Below are 16,310 nucleotides of genomic sequence, written 5' to 3' on the forward strand. Positions count from 1 at the left end.
GTTTTATTTCTGTCCCTGACCCCCTTAATGGTATACTAAATATGGTCCATCTGTCCTAGCCAGAGGCTGAGCCTAGCGTGCACGCGCTAGCCTGAGTCATACAGTCACCAACGCACACACAGGACAATCCCTCAGATCCAGTCAATTCGACATAGTGTTGATCCATAGCCTATGTTTACTTAACACAACTATAGCCGAGGGCATAGCCGTGGGAAGTAAGGGTGCTGAAACAGCCCCTGAAAATCGGAATAAACTTTCTTTCTCACAAACGTAGTGTACCCAAAACACAGAAAAATAGTATTACCTTCTGCCCATGTTTTGACCTCGGGCCAGGGGAGAGTTACCAGCTATGACATATCCAGGACAGTGAGGAGGAACCTTGCCTGTCTCATGAGGGCCCTCTGTCTGACATATGGACCAATGGGCAGCCCATGGACATCTCAGCAAGAACATACAATATAGGGACAAGACAGAGACCCCAATCAACTGGAGACATCAGGGAACTATTAGGTTACTGCCAGCCTGCACCTGCTGGGTTAGAGATGTGAAACAGGAGAATAAAATAACTTTGAAATTATTATTATTTTTGAGTTCGGACATTCTACAAATTAATCTTTGGAGAAGAAACCAATCAAATCAAGGGTATGCATGATGTGCAATTTTCCTTCTGTTAGCCTACTGTGTCAATACGATGGGTCTGTAAACATATCTTAATCATGGGGTTTTATGACCAGTCTGTGACACATTAACCAGCATCTGAAACACTACAAAGTATTCACTGACCAACACTGTATTGATAGGACATGTCTCCGAGTGACTTCCTTGACACAGACCAGGACAGACGTGTTGGTGCTACTAAACCAGGTGGAATGTCGCAGACCATGCAACCAGTCTAATGAGAAAAGAAGCACAGCTATAGCTCCGTGTCTCCATCTGTCAGACTTCAATTACAGCTCTAATGACTACCTCCCTCCCTTCACTGCATCCTTACTTCCTGTTTCTCTCCTCCATTCTCCCGTTCCCACTCAATTTGCAATTATACCTGATATATCTCAAAACAACATGGTCTGGACTCAGGATTTGAAATGGCAGAGGGACAATTCACTGACAAGTTGGACAAACACCCTCTAAAGGCTACTGTTCATTGTAAGACTGCTATGCATATAATATAAACTCAGCAAAAAAAGAAACATCCTCTCACTGTCAACTGCATTTATTTTCAGCAAAATTAACATGTGTAAATATTTGTATATACTCTTCCATCAAAAAACCTGCAAGTTCTCTGATATATCTGGGGGGGATGTCCCTAGCCCTCACCCTCCGATCCAACAGGTCCCAGGCATGCTCAATGGGATTGAGATCCGGGCTCTTCGCTGGCCATGGCAGAACACTGACATTCTTGTCTTACAGAAAATCACGCACAGAATGAGCAGTATGGCTGGTGGCATTGTAATGCCAGGATGAGCCTGCAGGAAGGGTACCACATGAGGGAGGAGGATGTCTTCCCTGTAACGCACAGCGTTGAGATTGCCTGCAATGACAACAAGCTCAGTCTGATGATTCTGTGACACACCACCCCAGACCATGACGGACCCTCCACCTCCAAATCGATCCCACTCCAGAGTACAGGTCTCGGTGTAACACTCATTCCTTCGACGATAAACGTGAATCCGACCATCATTCCTGCTGAGACAAAACCATAGGCGACGTTGTTGCCGGTGATGTCTGGTGAGGACCTGCCTTACAACAGGCCTAGAAGTCCTCAGTCTAGCCTCTTGCGGACAGTCTGAGCACTGATGGAGGGATTGTGCATTTCTGGTGTAACTCGGGCAGTTATTGTTGCCATCCTGTACCTGTACCGCAGGTGTGATGTTCGGATGTACCGATCCTGGGCAGGTGTTGTTACACGTGGTCTGCCACTGCGAGGACGATCAGCTGTCTGTCCTGTCTCACTGTAGCGCTGTCTTAGTGTTTTTCTAATTCAGTAGAAATGAAAACTTAGGACACTGGAGGCCTAACTGTGACCTTAATTGCCTACCGTCTGTAAGCTGTTAGTGTCTTATTGACCGTTCCACAGGTGCATGTTCCTTAATTGTTTATGGTTCATTGAGCAAGCATGGGCAACTGTGTTTAAACCATTTACAATGAAGATAAGTGAAGTCATTTTTTAAAAACAAATTATCTTTGAAAGACAGGGTCCTGAAAAAGGGATGTTTCTTTTTTTGCTGAGTTTAGATGCGTGACCGTATGTTGGCATGCAGTACATTTGAATAAAGGAAATGGCCCCAAACTATGTAACATTTAATGAGTCTGAGTAACATATACAAATGATGAATTGAACATTGTACACAAGTTGTGTGATAACTGAACCCCCCTCGGGTGCGTGCCGTGGGGGAGATCTTCGTGGGCTATACTCGGCCTTGTCTCAGGATAGTAAGTTGGTGGTTGAAGATATCCCTCTAGTGGTGTAGGGCTGTGCTTTGGCAAAGTGGGTGGGGTTATATCCTGCCAGTTTGGCTGTCTGTGGCCACAGTGTCTCCCGACCCCTCCTGTCTCAGCCTCCAGCATTATGCTGCAATAGTTTGTGTCAGGGGGCTAGGGTCAGTCATATCTGGAGTATTTATCCTGGCTCATCCGGTGTCCTGTGTAAATTTAAGTATATTCTCTCTCTCTCTGTCCTAGGACCATGCATCAGGACTACCTGGCCTGACAACTCCTTGCTGTCCCCAGTCCACCTGGTCGTGCTGCTGCTCCAGTTTCAACTGTTCTGCCTGCGGCTATGAAACCCTGACCTGTTCACCAGACGTGCTACCTGTCCCAGACCTGCTGTTTTCAACTCTCTAGACAGAGGAACGGTAGAGACACTGAATGATCAGCTATGAAAAGCCAACTGACATTTACTCCTGAGGTACTGACCTGTTGCACCCTCGAAAACCACTGATTATTATCATCTGACCCTGCTGGTCATCTGTGAACATTTGAACATCTTGGCCATGTTCTGTTATAATCTCCACCTGGCACAGCCAGAAGAGGACTGGCCACCCCTCATAGCCTGGTTCCTCTCTAGGTTTCTTCCTAGGTTTTGGCCTTTCTAGGGAGTTTTTCCTAGCCACTGTGCCTCTACACCTGTATTGCTTGCTGTTTGGGGTTTTAGGCTGGGTTTCTGTACAGCACTTTGATATCAGCTGATGTAAGAAGGGCTTTATAAAATAGATTTGATTGATTGCTGACAGCGAATTAAGTACTAAAATCAATGCATAAGCAAGAGAAAATAATTGACATACTGGGTGTACTCACTAAAGTAGCTGACAGTGAAGTAGCTGACAGTGATTGTGTTATTGTATGGACATGTCTGGGTCCAGCCAGAAGTACAATCTCATAGAAAAACACATACAGTACACAGATATTTAATCTCTCAAGTGTCAATTAACAACTGGATAATTGAGTTTTCATACAAAACCTTGAGAAATCTAGAATGCTACATTAAAAAAAACATTGTTAAACACTTGTCTGTTTGACATTCTCTTCCTATGACATACATTTTGTGTTAGTGTAAAAAATAACTACTCTAAAACAAATTCAACAGATTGTGCTCTTGTTGATTTGTAAACATTTTCCTCTACAAGGAGACAACAAATATATGACATACAAATAAATAACCTATTTACACTATTAGCAGTTCCTCTCCTGTGGTTCACTTAGGAGACTTGCTGCTCTATCAGAGCATCTTCTAGTGTCTGGACAGCCACCAAGGGAATACACGCTACCTCAAAGAACACTCTGAAATACAAGAGATTCAGAAATAAAATACATGTTTTCTTCCTGGACATAGAATGAATCTAAAAACATGTAAGTCTACGTTGACACTCTGCCGAACCCTTGTTTTTCCTTGTTCTATTTTACATTTGAGTCATTTAGTCGATGCTCTTATCCAGAGCGACTTACAATTTAAGATAGCTAGGTGAGACGGCAACATTTCAATCGTAGCAAGTACATTTTCCTCCGTGAAAGGTATGTCTGTCACCTACAACAGAGCAGGATGTCTTACATGTGGGAATACTTGGTAGTGACGGCTGTCAGCTTGTCATCAGTAGGACAGGCTAGCATGGTGCGCAGCGTCTTCACCAGGGGGGTTAGCTCCTTCACAGTGTAGCCAGTGTGGTACTCTAGCATGGCTGTCTGGGGTACAAAGATACATCTCATTAATTAGAAATGCGCTTTTAAAATATTAAAACGCAATATTCAACCATTTCATTGGTTTTACTGAGTTACAGTTCATATAAGGAAACCAGTCAATAGCAATAAATTCATTAGGCCTAATCTATGGATTTCCCACGACTGGGAATACAGTTGGTATCTGTTGGTCACAGATACCTGGGCCTCAGGATCTAGTCACGGTATATTTGTGCATTCAAATTGACATCAATAAAATGCAATTGTGTTCGTTGTCTGTAGCTTATGCCTGCCCATACCATTACCCCATGGTGGCAGTGGGGTTCTCTGTTCACAACGTTGACAAAACGCTCGCCCACACAACGCCATAAATGTGGTCTGCAGTTGTGAGTTCGGTTGGACGGATATACTTCCAAATTCTCTAAAAACAAATGTTGGAGGCAGCTTATGGTAGAGAAATAAACATTACATTATCTGGCAACAGTTCTGGTGGACATTCCTGCAGTCAGCATGCCAATTGAACGCTCCCTCAAAAAGGCATTGTATTGTGTAACTCAAAATTGAAAAGGCATTCGCATATCTGAGCTATCTTTTTTTGCAGGTGCATGGTAACAGTTGAATAAGATTGAAACCCACACCAACCCATGCTCTTGCTAGCATCACTGCTCTTGCTAGCATCACTGCTCTTGCTAGCATCACTGCTCTTGCTAGCATCACTGCTCTTGCTAGCATCACTGCTCTTGCTAGCATCACTGCTCTTGCTAGCATCACTGCTCTTGCTAGCATCACTGCTCTTGCTAGCATCACTATCACTGCTCTTGCTAGCATCACTATAAACCTTGAGACACGTAAAGCTTATTAAAAGAGCAGTGATACTAATAAGAGCACGGTGGGGATTTCTTATTTTTTCCCCTCATTGTGTTGACAAAACTGCACATTTTAAAATGGCATTTATTGTCCCAGCACAAGGTGCAGCTGTGTAATGATCATGCTGTTTAATTACCTTCTTGACATGCCACACCTGTCAGGTGGATGGATTATCTAAGCAAAGGAGAAATACTCACTAACAGAAATTTGATAGAAAAAAAAAAAAAACTTATGGAACATTTCTGGAATCTTTTTTTTATTTCATGAAACATTGGACTTTACAATATGTTGCATTTATATTGTTGTTCAGTGTAGCTTGAATCCACAGAGATATCCAATGTTTCTTCCATTTAAAACTACCATGTGTGTCTATGCTGATCAGTTTGTTGTGAAGACCTTTTGATTGCAGTGAAACAAATTGCGATATGACAATCAGAGTAAATGGGAGCCATGCGGTATGGGATTGGTGTTTACAAAAGGAAGAGTTGACGTGACTATAGCAGCTTAAGAAAATGGCGCCGGAGAAGAAGGTAGACGTTTTCCGTGTCCTCAACCGATTGTTTTTTTGTTAGTTTATTAGCGTTTTTTTGTAACTTCTTTTTAAAATGATTTTGTACATAATGTTGCCGCTACCGTCTCTTATGACTGAAAATAACTTCTGGACATCAGAACTGCGATTGCTCACCGCGGACTGGCAGAATAATTTTTAACGAGTCTGACGAGCCCGACACGAACAATATACTGCTTTCTCGGGAACAGGCCCAGATCCCCGTGATTTGTGAGAAGAGAAGGCGGAGAAAAAGGGGCAGGAGGGCGGGCTGCCTTCTGAGAATTTGTAGGCGATCGAATAAACCTCCACTTCCTTCCATTCTGCTAGCAAATGTGCAATGTTTGGAGAATAAAATCGATTACCTACACGCAAGATTAAACTACCAACAGGACATTCAAAACTGCAATATCTTATGCTTCACAGAGTCGTGGCTGAACGACGACACTATCAACATACAGCTGGCTGGTTATACGCTGTATCGGCAGGATAGAACAGCGGCGTCTGGTAAAACAAGGGGCGGCGGACTATGTCTTTTTGTATATAACAGCTGGTGCACAATAGGAAGTCTTGAGCTTTTGCTCATCTGAGGTAGAGTATCTCATGATAAGCTGTAGACCACACTATCTGTATTTTTCATAGATGTTTACATACCACCACAGTCAGAGGCTGGGACTAAGATGGCATTGAATGAGCTGTATTCTGCCATAAGCAAACAAGAAAATGCTGACCCAGAGGCAGCGCTCCTAATAGCTGGGGACTTTAATGCAGGGAAACTTAAATCCGTTTTACCAAAGTATGTAAAATGTGCAACCAGAGGGAAAAAAAAAAAAAAAAAATAAAAAAAAAAAAACTCTGGACCACCTTTACTCCACACACAGAGACGCATACAAGTTCTCCCTCACCCTCCATTTGGCAAATCTGACCATAATTCATCCTCCTGATTCCTGCTTACAAGCAAAAATTAAAACAGGAAGCACCAGTGACTAGATCAATAAAAAAAAGTTGTCAGATGAAGCAGATGCTGTTTTGTTAGAGACTGGAATATGTTCTGGGATTCCTCCAATGACATTGAGGAGTACACCACATCAGTCTTTGGCTTCATCAATAAGGGCATCGACGACGGCGTCCCCACAGTGACCGTACGTACTTACCCCAACCAGAAGCCATGGATTACAGGCAACATCCGCACTGAGCTAAAGGCTAGAGCTGCCGCTTTCAAGGAGCGGGACTCTAACCCGGAAGCTTATAAGAAATGCCACTATGCCCTCCGACAAACCATCAAACAGGCAAAGCGTCAATACAGGACTAAGATCGAATCATACTACACCGGCTCTGACGCTCGTCGGATGTGGCAGGGCTTGCAAACAATTACAGACTACCAAGGGAAGCACAGCCAAGAGCTGCCCAGCGACACGAGCCTATCAGACGAGTTAAACTATTTTGATGCTCGCTTCGAGGCAAATAACACTAAAACATGCATGAGAGTGTCAGCTGTTCCAGAAGACTGTGTGATCACACTCTCCGCAGCCGATGTGAGTAAGACCTTTAAACAGGTCAACATTCACAAGGCCACAGGGCCAGACGGATTACCAGGACGTGTACTGCGAGCATGCGCTGACCAACTGACAAGTGTCTTCACTAATATTTTCAAGCTCTCCCTGTCCGAGTCTGTAATACCAACATGTGGTATTACAGCTGGCAGACAACCATAGTGCCTGTGCCCAAGAACGCTAAGGTAATCTGCCTAAATTACTACCGAACCATAGCACTCACATCTGTAGCCATGAAGTGCTTTGAAAGGCTGGTCATGGCACACAACACCATTATCCCAGAAACACTAGACCCACTCCAATTTGCATACCGCACAAACAGATGATGCAATCTCTATGGCACACCACACACTCCCTCATGCACAAAAGGAACACCTATGTGGGAATGCTATTCATTGACTACAGCTCAGCTTCCAACACCATAGTACCCTCAAAACTCATCAATAAGCTAAGGACCCTGGGACTAAACACCTCCCTCTGAAACTGGATCCTGAACTTCCTGACGGGCCACCCCCAGGTGGTAAGGGTAGGTAACAACACATCCGCCATGCTGATCCTCAACACAGGGGCTCCTCAGGGGTGCGTGCTCAGTCCCCCCCTGTACTCCCTATTCGCTCATGACTGCACGGCCAGGCACGACTCCAACACCATCATTAAGTTTGCCGATGACACAACAGTAGTAGGCCTGATCACCGACAATGACAAGACAGCCTATAGGGAGGAGGTTAGAGAGCTGGCTGTGTGATGCCAGGACAACAACCTCTCCCTCAGCGTGATCAAGACTAAGGAGATGATTGTGGACTACAGGAAAGAGGACAGAGCACACCCCCATAGACGGTGCTTCAATGGAGCAGGTTGAGAGCTTGAAGTTCCTTGGTGTCCACATCACTAAACTAACATTGTCCAAGCACACCAAGACAGTCGTGAAGAGGGCACAACAAAACCTATTCCCCCTCAGGAGACTGAGGTTCTACAGCTGCACCATCGAGAGCAAGGCACTACAGAGGGTAGTGCGTACGGCCCAGTACATCACTGGGGCCAAGCTTCCTGCCACCCAGGACCTCTATGCCAGGCGGCATCAGAGGAAGGCCCTAAAAATTGTCAAAGACTCCAGCCACCCTAGTCATAGACTGTTCTCTCTCCTACCGCACGGCAAGCGGTACCGGAAAGCTAAGGCTAGGTCCAAGAGTCTTCTAAACAGCTTCTACCCCCAAGCCATAAGACTCCTGAACACCTAATCAAATGGCTACCCAGACGATTTTCATTGCCCCCTCCCCCTAATTTACACCACTGCTACTCTGTTGTTATCATCTATGCATATTCACTTTAATAACTACCTACATGTACATATTACCTCAACTAACCAGTGCCCACCGCACACTCACTCTGTACATAGTCTCACTATTGTTATTTTACTGCTGCTCTTTAATTACTTGTCACTTTTATTTCTTATCTGTATAAAACATTTTTAACTGCATTGTTGGTTAGGGGCTCATAAGTAAGCGTTTCACTGTAAGGTCTACAACTGTTTTATTCGGCGCATGTGACTAATAAAATTTGATTTGATTATTGTACACCCACTCACCCATCCTCCCAGGCCTTTAGTGATGAGGGCCAGGAGCAGGCAGGCAGCAGCTAGGCGAGAGCCTCTCTCAGGAACCTGCTGCAGCTCCAGAAGGCTCAGCTCACACACATAGCGAGCCAACGTCAGGGTCTCCATGCTGGCGCTCACACACTGGGGAGAGGACGCAGAAGCAATCATTTGTCCATCTATTTACTAACGCAGCATATCAACGAATACATCTCCTTAAAAATATGGGTGACGTCTGAAGCAGGTTGTTTTCCCTCCTGTGAATCCTTGTTTCAAAACACATTCCTGAGTACTGCCCAAGGACAAGGAGGGTCTCACCTTGGCATAGCGTCGGAGAAAGCGGTAAGGGACTGGAATGTTGATATCAAACTGCAGTGCCTGCAAGATGTTTATCTCCATGGCAATAATCTCTTCCCGGTTGTAGGCGTCATCGCAGATGTACAGGAAATCATCAATGCATGGCGGAGTGCGTTCCTAAGGGAGGAAGACAATACTCAATACTTACTAATTGAAGGATAATGTTTAACGTTAATAGCAATTAATGATTAGGACAGAATTGTTAAGCTTCTAAGCAAAATGATGAGATATTCTGATGTTCAGATCTCTGACCAGTCCCGTACCCCTCAGGGCCTCACCTCAAACTTGGAGGCGATGAGCATGGCTGTGGAGCCAATGAGCTGCAGGCTCTCCCTCATGATGACGCTGCAGGCCAGGTAGTGGTCCATCAGCTTTACCGCCAGGTACAGGGTCTCGTGGTTAAGCTCAAAGTTTTCCTGAAGATGGAGCAGAGGTAGACATTCAGATCTGGAATGTGTTAGGGCAGCTATACCCAAAACACATGTGGGTGTGAAGAACATCAATAGGCTAACCAAACAAAGCTATCTGTAACCAAAAGTCACCTGAAGTTCAACCATCCAATCCACCAGAATCCCTCTCATGTCTTTGTTCAAGTCCGGCTGACTGTTCATGTAATCCTTTAAAACAAACTTCTCCTGAAGAAAAATGATAACATTTCATTCAGAGAATGTTATATCATCCACCATATGAACTCCTATATGAAAACGCCCCAAGACAAAACCTTACCTCTCTCTCCCTCAGGTAGTCAAATATTTCCTTGGCATACTCGGCGCTCATGGAAACGTCACCATAGAATTCCTTGTCAATGTCAAACTCGTCAGGCACCACCTGGGAATAGGACACAGAGAGAGGAGAATGACTGCCTTGTTGAACCCAGAGGGCTGATAGCATGGATGTGTCTGTCTCTCACCTGTCTCCCTGGGCAAAGAGTAGTCTCCTCCTGTGGCCAAACCACCAGGTCTTTCTCTGGGGATAGGCCCACCTCCAACTTCATAGATTGCCCATTAGAGCACACAGCTTTAGGTCTACAATGGTTAGAAAAACACAAACATATATACACATATACATATATATGTTTTAGCTGTGTTGGGAAGAGAGAGAACACATGCAAACACAAAATGGAGACATTGATATACAGTACATTCAGAAAGTATTCAGACCCCTTCCCTTTGTCCACATTTTGTTACGTTACAGCCCTATTCTAAAATGTTCCCCTCAATCTACACACAATACCCCATAACGACAAAGCGAAAACTGTTTTTTAATACATTTAAACAATAACATTATTTACATAAGTATTTAGACCCTTTGCTTTGGGACATCCTGTTTCTATTGATCATCCTTGAGACAACTTGATTAGAGTCCACCTGTGGTAAATTCAATTGATTAGACATGATTTGGAAAGGCACACACCTGTCTATATAAAGGTTCCATAGTTGACAATGCATGTCAGATCAAAAACAAAGACATGAGATCGAAGGGATTGTCCATAAAGCCCCGAGACAGGATTGTGTCGATGCACGAAAATGTCTACAGCATTGAATGTCCCAAAGAACCCAATAGCTTCCATCATTCTTAAATGGAAGAAGTTTGGAACCACCACGACTCTTCCTAGAGCTGGCCGCCCGGCCAAACTGAGCAATCAGGGGTTAGGAAGGTGACCAAGAATCCGATGGTCACTCAGAGATTCCGAGCTCCACTGTAGAGATGGGAGAACCTTCCAGAAGGACAACCATCTCTGCAGCACTCCACCAATCAGGTCTTTATGATGGAGTGGCTTCCGTCTGGCCACTCTTCGGTAAAAAGGCACACAACGGCACACTTGGAGTAGGCAAAAGGCACCTGAAGGACTCTCAGACCATGAGAAAGAAGATTCTCTGGTCAGATGAAACCAAGATTGAACTCTTTGGCCTGAATACCAAGTCGTTGGATGTTTTTAATTTCACCTTTATTTAACCAGGTAGGCCAGTTGAGAACAAGTTCTGCGACCTGGCCAAGATAAAGCAAAGCAGTGCGACAAAAACAACACAGAGTTACACATAAACAAACGAATAGTCAATAACACAATAGAAAAACATATATACAGTGTGTGCAAATGTAGAAGAGGAGGGAGGTAAGGATATAAATAGGCCATAGAGGTGAAATAATTAACGATTAGCACTAACACTGGAGTGATAGATGTGCAGATGATGATTTGCAAGTAGAGATACTGGGGTGCAAAATAGCAAGAGGATAAATAAAAATATGGGGATGAGGTAGTTGGGTGTGCTATTTACAGATTGGCTGTGTACAGGTCCTGTGATCGGTAAGCTGCTCTGACAGCTGATGCTTAACGTTAGAGAGGGAGATAAGACTCAAACTTCAGTGATTTTTGCCATTTGTTCCAGTCAATGGAAGTAGAGAACTGGAAGGAATAGCAGCCAAAGTAAGTGCTGGCTTTGGGGATGACCTGTGAAATATACCTGCTGGAGCATGTGCCATAGGTGGGTGTTGCTATGGTGACCAGTGAGCTGCGATAAGGCGGGGCTTTAACGTCCTTGAGTGGCCCAGCGAAAGCCCGGACTTGAACCCGATAAAACATCTCTGGAGAGACCTGGAAATAGCTGTGCAGTGACGCTCCCAATTCAACCTGACAGCTTGAGAGGATCTGCAGAGGAGAATGGTAGAAATTCCCCAAATACAGGTGTGCCAAGCTTCTACAAAGCTGTTTTTGCTTTGTCATTATGGGGTATTGTGTGTAGATTGAGGGGGAAAACTATTAAATCCATTTTAGAATAAGACTGTAACGTAACAAAATGTGGAAAAAGTCAAGGGGTCTGAATATATTCCGAATGCACTGTAGCTACAATAGTTTAGGCTGTTATGGACTGAACACATTAATGGACATCGTAGTTGATGGAAACATCACAAATGCTAATTAGTCAGATAATTATCCCATTAGAGTAGACTGATCTAATTCTAACCCTATCGGATAGACCTCCGGTCATTTTCAGTGTGTTCTGACTGCAAGATATCCGAGCTGCCCAAGTCACCTGCTCCATAATGAGATGAACAGAAATGCTCTTTATTACTCAGGCCAAGGGCATTTCGTGTCACCTCATCAGTGACCGTGTCTAACCCATTCTATCCAATCTAGAGCTTAAGCTTTTAGTAAATGATGATCAGTGTGGCAAAGAAATGGCTCTGAGGAACATTACTCTTTCAGATTAGCTTCATTCTTGGCAGCTTCTTTGCTCCTAAGTGCCTTCTTGGCAGGCTTCCCAATCTTGGTCTGGTTGTTCATTTGAATCTTGGTGGCCTATTCAAAAGGGGTAAAATGAGAGAGACAAAAGTATATCTTTATGACCATTCAGATTGTGAAATTTCCTCAGAAGACATGTTTACATTTTAAAGGTCCAAATAGGGTACCAACCAGGCAGTACATAGGGTACCAACCAGGCAGTACATAGGGTACCATCCAGGCAGTACATAGGGTACCAACCAGGCAGTACATAGGGTACCAACCAGGCAGTACATAGGGTACCAACCAGGCAGTACATAGGGTACCAACCAGGCAGTACATAGGGTACCAACCAGGCAGTACATAGGGTACCAACCAGGCAGTACATAGGGTACCAACCAGGCAGTACATAGGGTACCAACCAGGCAGTACATAGGGTACCAACCAGGCAGTACATAGGGTACCAACCAGGCAGTACATAGGGTACCATCCAGGCAGTACATAGGGTACCAACCAGGGTACCAACCTAGCAGTACATCGGGTACCAACCAGGCAGTGATACACCATTCATTACACATAATGGCAACATTTACAGGATCAAAGCTGCTTATTACACAATAATGGCACAGCGGTCTAAGGCACTGCATCTCAGTGCTTGAGGCGTCACTACAGACACCCTGGTTCAAATCCAGGCTGTATCACAACCAGCCGTGATTGCGAGTCCCATAGGGCGGCACACAATTGGCCCAGCGTCGCCTGGGTTTGGCCGGTGTAGGCCGTCATTGTAAATAAGAATTTGTTCTTAACGGATGTGCCTAGTTAAATATATATATTTTTAAATATTTTATATATCCAGTGCATTATGTAGCAGTCATACATTTAAGCCGTAAGGCCCGAGGGGGTGCCTTATTACTATTATAAACTGGTTACCAACTTAATTACAGCAGTAAAATCTATAAATATATACAAAACATTAGGAACACCTGCTCTTTCCATGACAGACTGACCAGGTGAAAGTTATGATCCCGTATTGTTAAATCCATTTCAAATCATTGTAGATGAAGTGGAGGAGACTGGTTAAAGAGGGATTTTTAAGCCTCGGGACAATTGAGGTAGGTGCTAGGTGCATCCGTTTGTGTCAAGAAATGCAACACTGCTGGGTTTTTCACGCTCAACAGTTTCCCACGTGTATCAATAATTGTCCACCACCCAAAGGACATCCAGCCAACTTGACACAACTGTGGGAAGCAGTGGAGTCAACATGGCCCATTGTAGTCAACATGGCATCCCTGTGGAATGCGTTCAACATGTTGTAGAGTCCATGCCCCAACAAATTGAGGCTGTTCTGAGGGCCAAATGGGGGGTGGGGGGTGTGCAAGTCAATATTAGCAAGGATGGGGATCAAGACAAAAACAAACATCTATGGATTTTTTTTTACCACTAACATATTATTGTGATGCAGCGCTTAGTATTGACCAACACCCTCTTACAATGGCTTTGGGCTCCTTCACAGAAATCAGCAGTTATTCTAAACTCTAATAATGGGATGATTCGATTATGATACGCCGCGGGGAACCGGTCTATGGCCTACCCAGGCCAGATGAATCTAATCTCCTCAATGAGTCCGTAAACTGCTTTGAAACAGTGTCACATGTGCAGTGTTTATACGTGATGACACTTCAAGCACCTCCTCAACTGATATAACGGAGATAATTTCTGAAATATGTATCTAATATTGCTTGTCCAAGTATGAGTTACAAAAACGCTGTGGATACTGTAGTTATAAATGGGATATTTTAACCAAAGGGGTTATTCTCAGTATCACTTTACACATAACGTTACATTCACAAGCATCAATGATGAAAAACCTTGGTCAGCTTACATTAGTGATGTCAACAAAGGCAGACCTTTTCTTTACGCCACCCTGTGGAGAAGACCTCTTACTGAGAACACCCTCCTGAGGAAGACAAAGACAGGGTCATGTTTTATTTAGCAGAGAACAAAAATCAATTAGCCAGACCTTGTTATAACTAGCAGCTTTGGCCTGATCATAAAACAGTGCAACACTTTTTCAAAAAGGCAGGATTTCATCAGACAGCAGATGTGAGTTTGATAACGTTAACTTCTAGCTAGTTACCTGATTCTCCATCACACCTAACGATCCTTTTCCAGGAACTTTGATGGAAGAGGGGTTCTTTCCTCTTGAGAAAGGCATCTCTCTGCTCCACCGGTAACGTTATACTTTGTTTTGTAGATAACAGTCGTTACTGTGGGAAAAGCCATGTCATTAGCTAGTTTGCTAAAGTAGTTGGCACTAGCAAGGCATGGCTATCTAGACGCTGGGGACAGCAGACTACCGTCGCTTTACTGAAGCTAGCTAGCTATTACAACATTAGCTAACATTTGCTAGTATTATATCAGACAATTACCAGTGACGGAACAAAGTAACTTAACTAGCTATTTACCTTCTGTACAGCAGATTTCCAACTGTTGGCCTCAATGACTCATCCTATACGATTGTTGAAAATAAAGAGAAAACACGAATGTTTAGCTAGCTAAATAAGAAATTGCTCGCAGGGAAAGAACGCTTGGACTGGGGATTTGAAAGTTTGATTACAAATTTCAGCCGCATGGATTGGTCCACTCTCACAAAGTTCTACCCAATCACGCGTGATCATGCGTCACAAGCCCATCTTTGACATAGTTGGCTAATGGTTGTTCAGGGGCGGGGTCTGTTTTCCTCCTTGTTTCATGAACACAACCATGTCCTTATTTATGTTTATTTATTTTCCCCTTTGTACTTTAACTATTTGCACATCGTTATATATACATTATATATATAGAATAAAGACATTACAAATGTCATATTATATATATATATATATAATATGACATTTGTAATGTCTTTATTCTTTTGGAACTTCCATGAGTGTAATGTTCAGTTTTATTGTTTATTTCACTTTTGTATATTATCTACTTCACTTGCTTTGGCAATGTTAACATTTGTTTCCTATGCCAATAAAGCCCCTTGAATTTAATTGAGAAAACTTTTGGATACATTAGTAACCTACAAGCTGCATACACCAGAGATGAATAGTATTTTTATTTATACTAACGCATTCGCTTCAGTTGCTTGCAAGGGAAATCAATCTAGGAATTAAACACTACACAGTTAGATTGTCTTCATCCTCCTGTCAGAGAGGAAGAGTGAGGCCTAACTCGGTAGAACATCTGTCTCCCTCGAGCAGATTGAGTTTTTTTTCGTTGTTTCGCCCACCAAGCAAGGCATTTTTGTATGGAGATCAATGAGTGTAGAATTTGGTCAACCAAACAAATGAATGGCATATTTGCTATGTGAGGCTTATTTGATCGAATAGAAGTTGTAATATTTTTATTGCTAAAATTGTACTGATGTAAGTAGGCCAGGTAACATCCCGGTAACTTTGAGAAAAACACTGTATATCTGAGTTGTCTCGAGGTGGCTATGCATATTAATAACGTGAGGCTAGTAGCATAGCATCTCTCTCCATTGAATACAGACAGATTACTTAAGCAATACTCATCGAATATTGAAAAAAGTATTACAATAATGAGATGTATCCAAAGAAAGAGTAGGTTATGTAGACAACGACTCCCATTGTTAGGATGTAAAGACCTTGTCAGTATATCCATCATGGTGTTGGACTGTTGGTGTTGGAAGGCCAGTAGGGGGCACCCTTTCCTCTGGTCTAAAAAAAAATATCCCAAAGCCCCCAGGACATTGCCCTGTGTAGGGTGCCGTCTTTCGGATGTGACATTAAAAGGGTGTCCTGACTCTGTTGTCACTAAAAGATCCCATGATCCCGTGTCCTGGCTAAATTCCTAATCTGGCTCTCATACCATCATGGTCACATGATCACCCCCAGTTTTACAATTGGCTCATTCAACCCCCTCCTCCCCACCTGTAACTATTCCCCAGGTCGTTGCTGTAAATGGGAATGTGTTCTCAGTCACCTTACCTGG

General features: G+C 43.5%; 1 protein-coding gene across 2 annotated transcripts; it reads right to left on the bottom strand.

Annotated features, from left to right (window-relative positions):
• Positions 1-3,391: 3,391 nt before the first annotated feature.
• On the bottom strand, positions 3,392-14,925 carry LOC112231150 (G2/mitotic-specific cyclin-B3). 2 transcript variants are annotated; one of them, XM_024397728.1, is made up of 12 exons: positions 14,774-14,925; positions 14,446-14,575; positions 14,191-14,265; positions 12,286-12,386; positions 9,999-10,113; positions 9,815-9,916; positions 9,631-9,723; positions 9,367-9,504; positions 9,050-9,205; positions 8,726-8,875; positions 4,049-4,179; positions 3,392-3,780 (listed from the first exon to the last, which is right to left on the bottom strand). In XM_024397728.1, exons 2-12 carry the CDS (start codon positions 14,521-14,523, stop codon positions 3,699-3,701), a joined length of 1,221 nt encoding a protein of 406 aa, XP_024253496.1. In that variant the 5' UTR covers positions 14,524-14,575; positions 14,774-14,925; the 3' UTR covers positions 3,392-3,698. The 2 variants fall into 2 exon arrangements, 1 of the variants encoding a protein (XP_024253496.1); XR_006080724.1 differs by having other exon boundaries at positions 3,759-3,780; positions 4,049-4,175.
• Between the last annotated feature and the right edge of the window lie 1,385 nt (positions 14,926-16,310).

Source organism: Oncorhynchus tshawytscha, linkage group LG33 (genome assembly GCF_018296145.1).
Source record: "Oncorhynchus tshawytscha isolate Ot180627B linkage group LG33, Otsh_v2.0, whole genome shotgun sequence".
Classification (NCBI taxonomy): domain Eukaryota; kingdom Metazoa; phylum Chordata; class Actinopteri; order Salmoniformes; family Salmonidae; genus Oncorhynchus; species Oncorhynchus tshawytscha.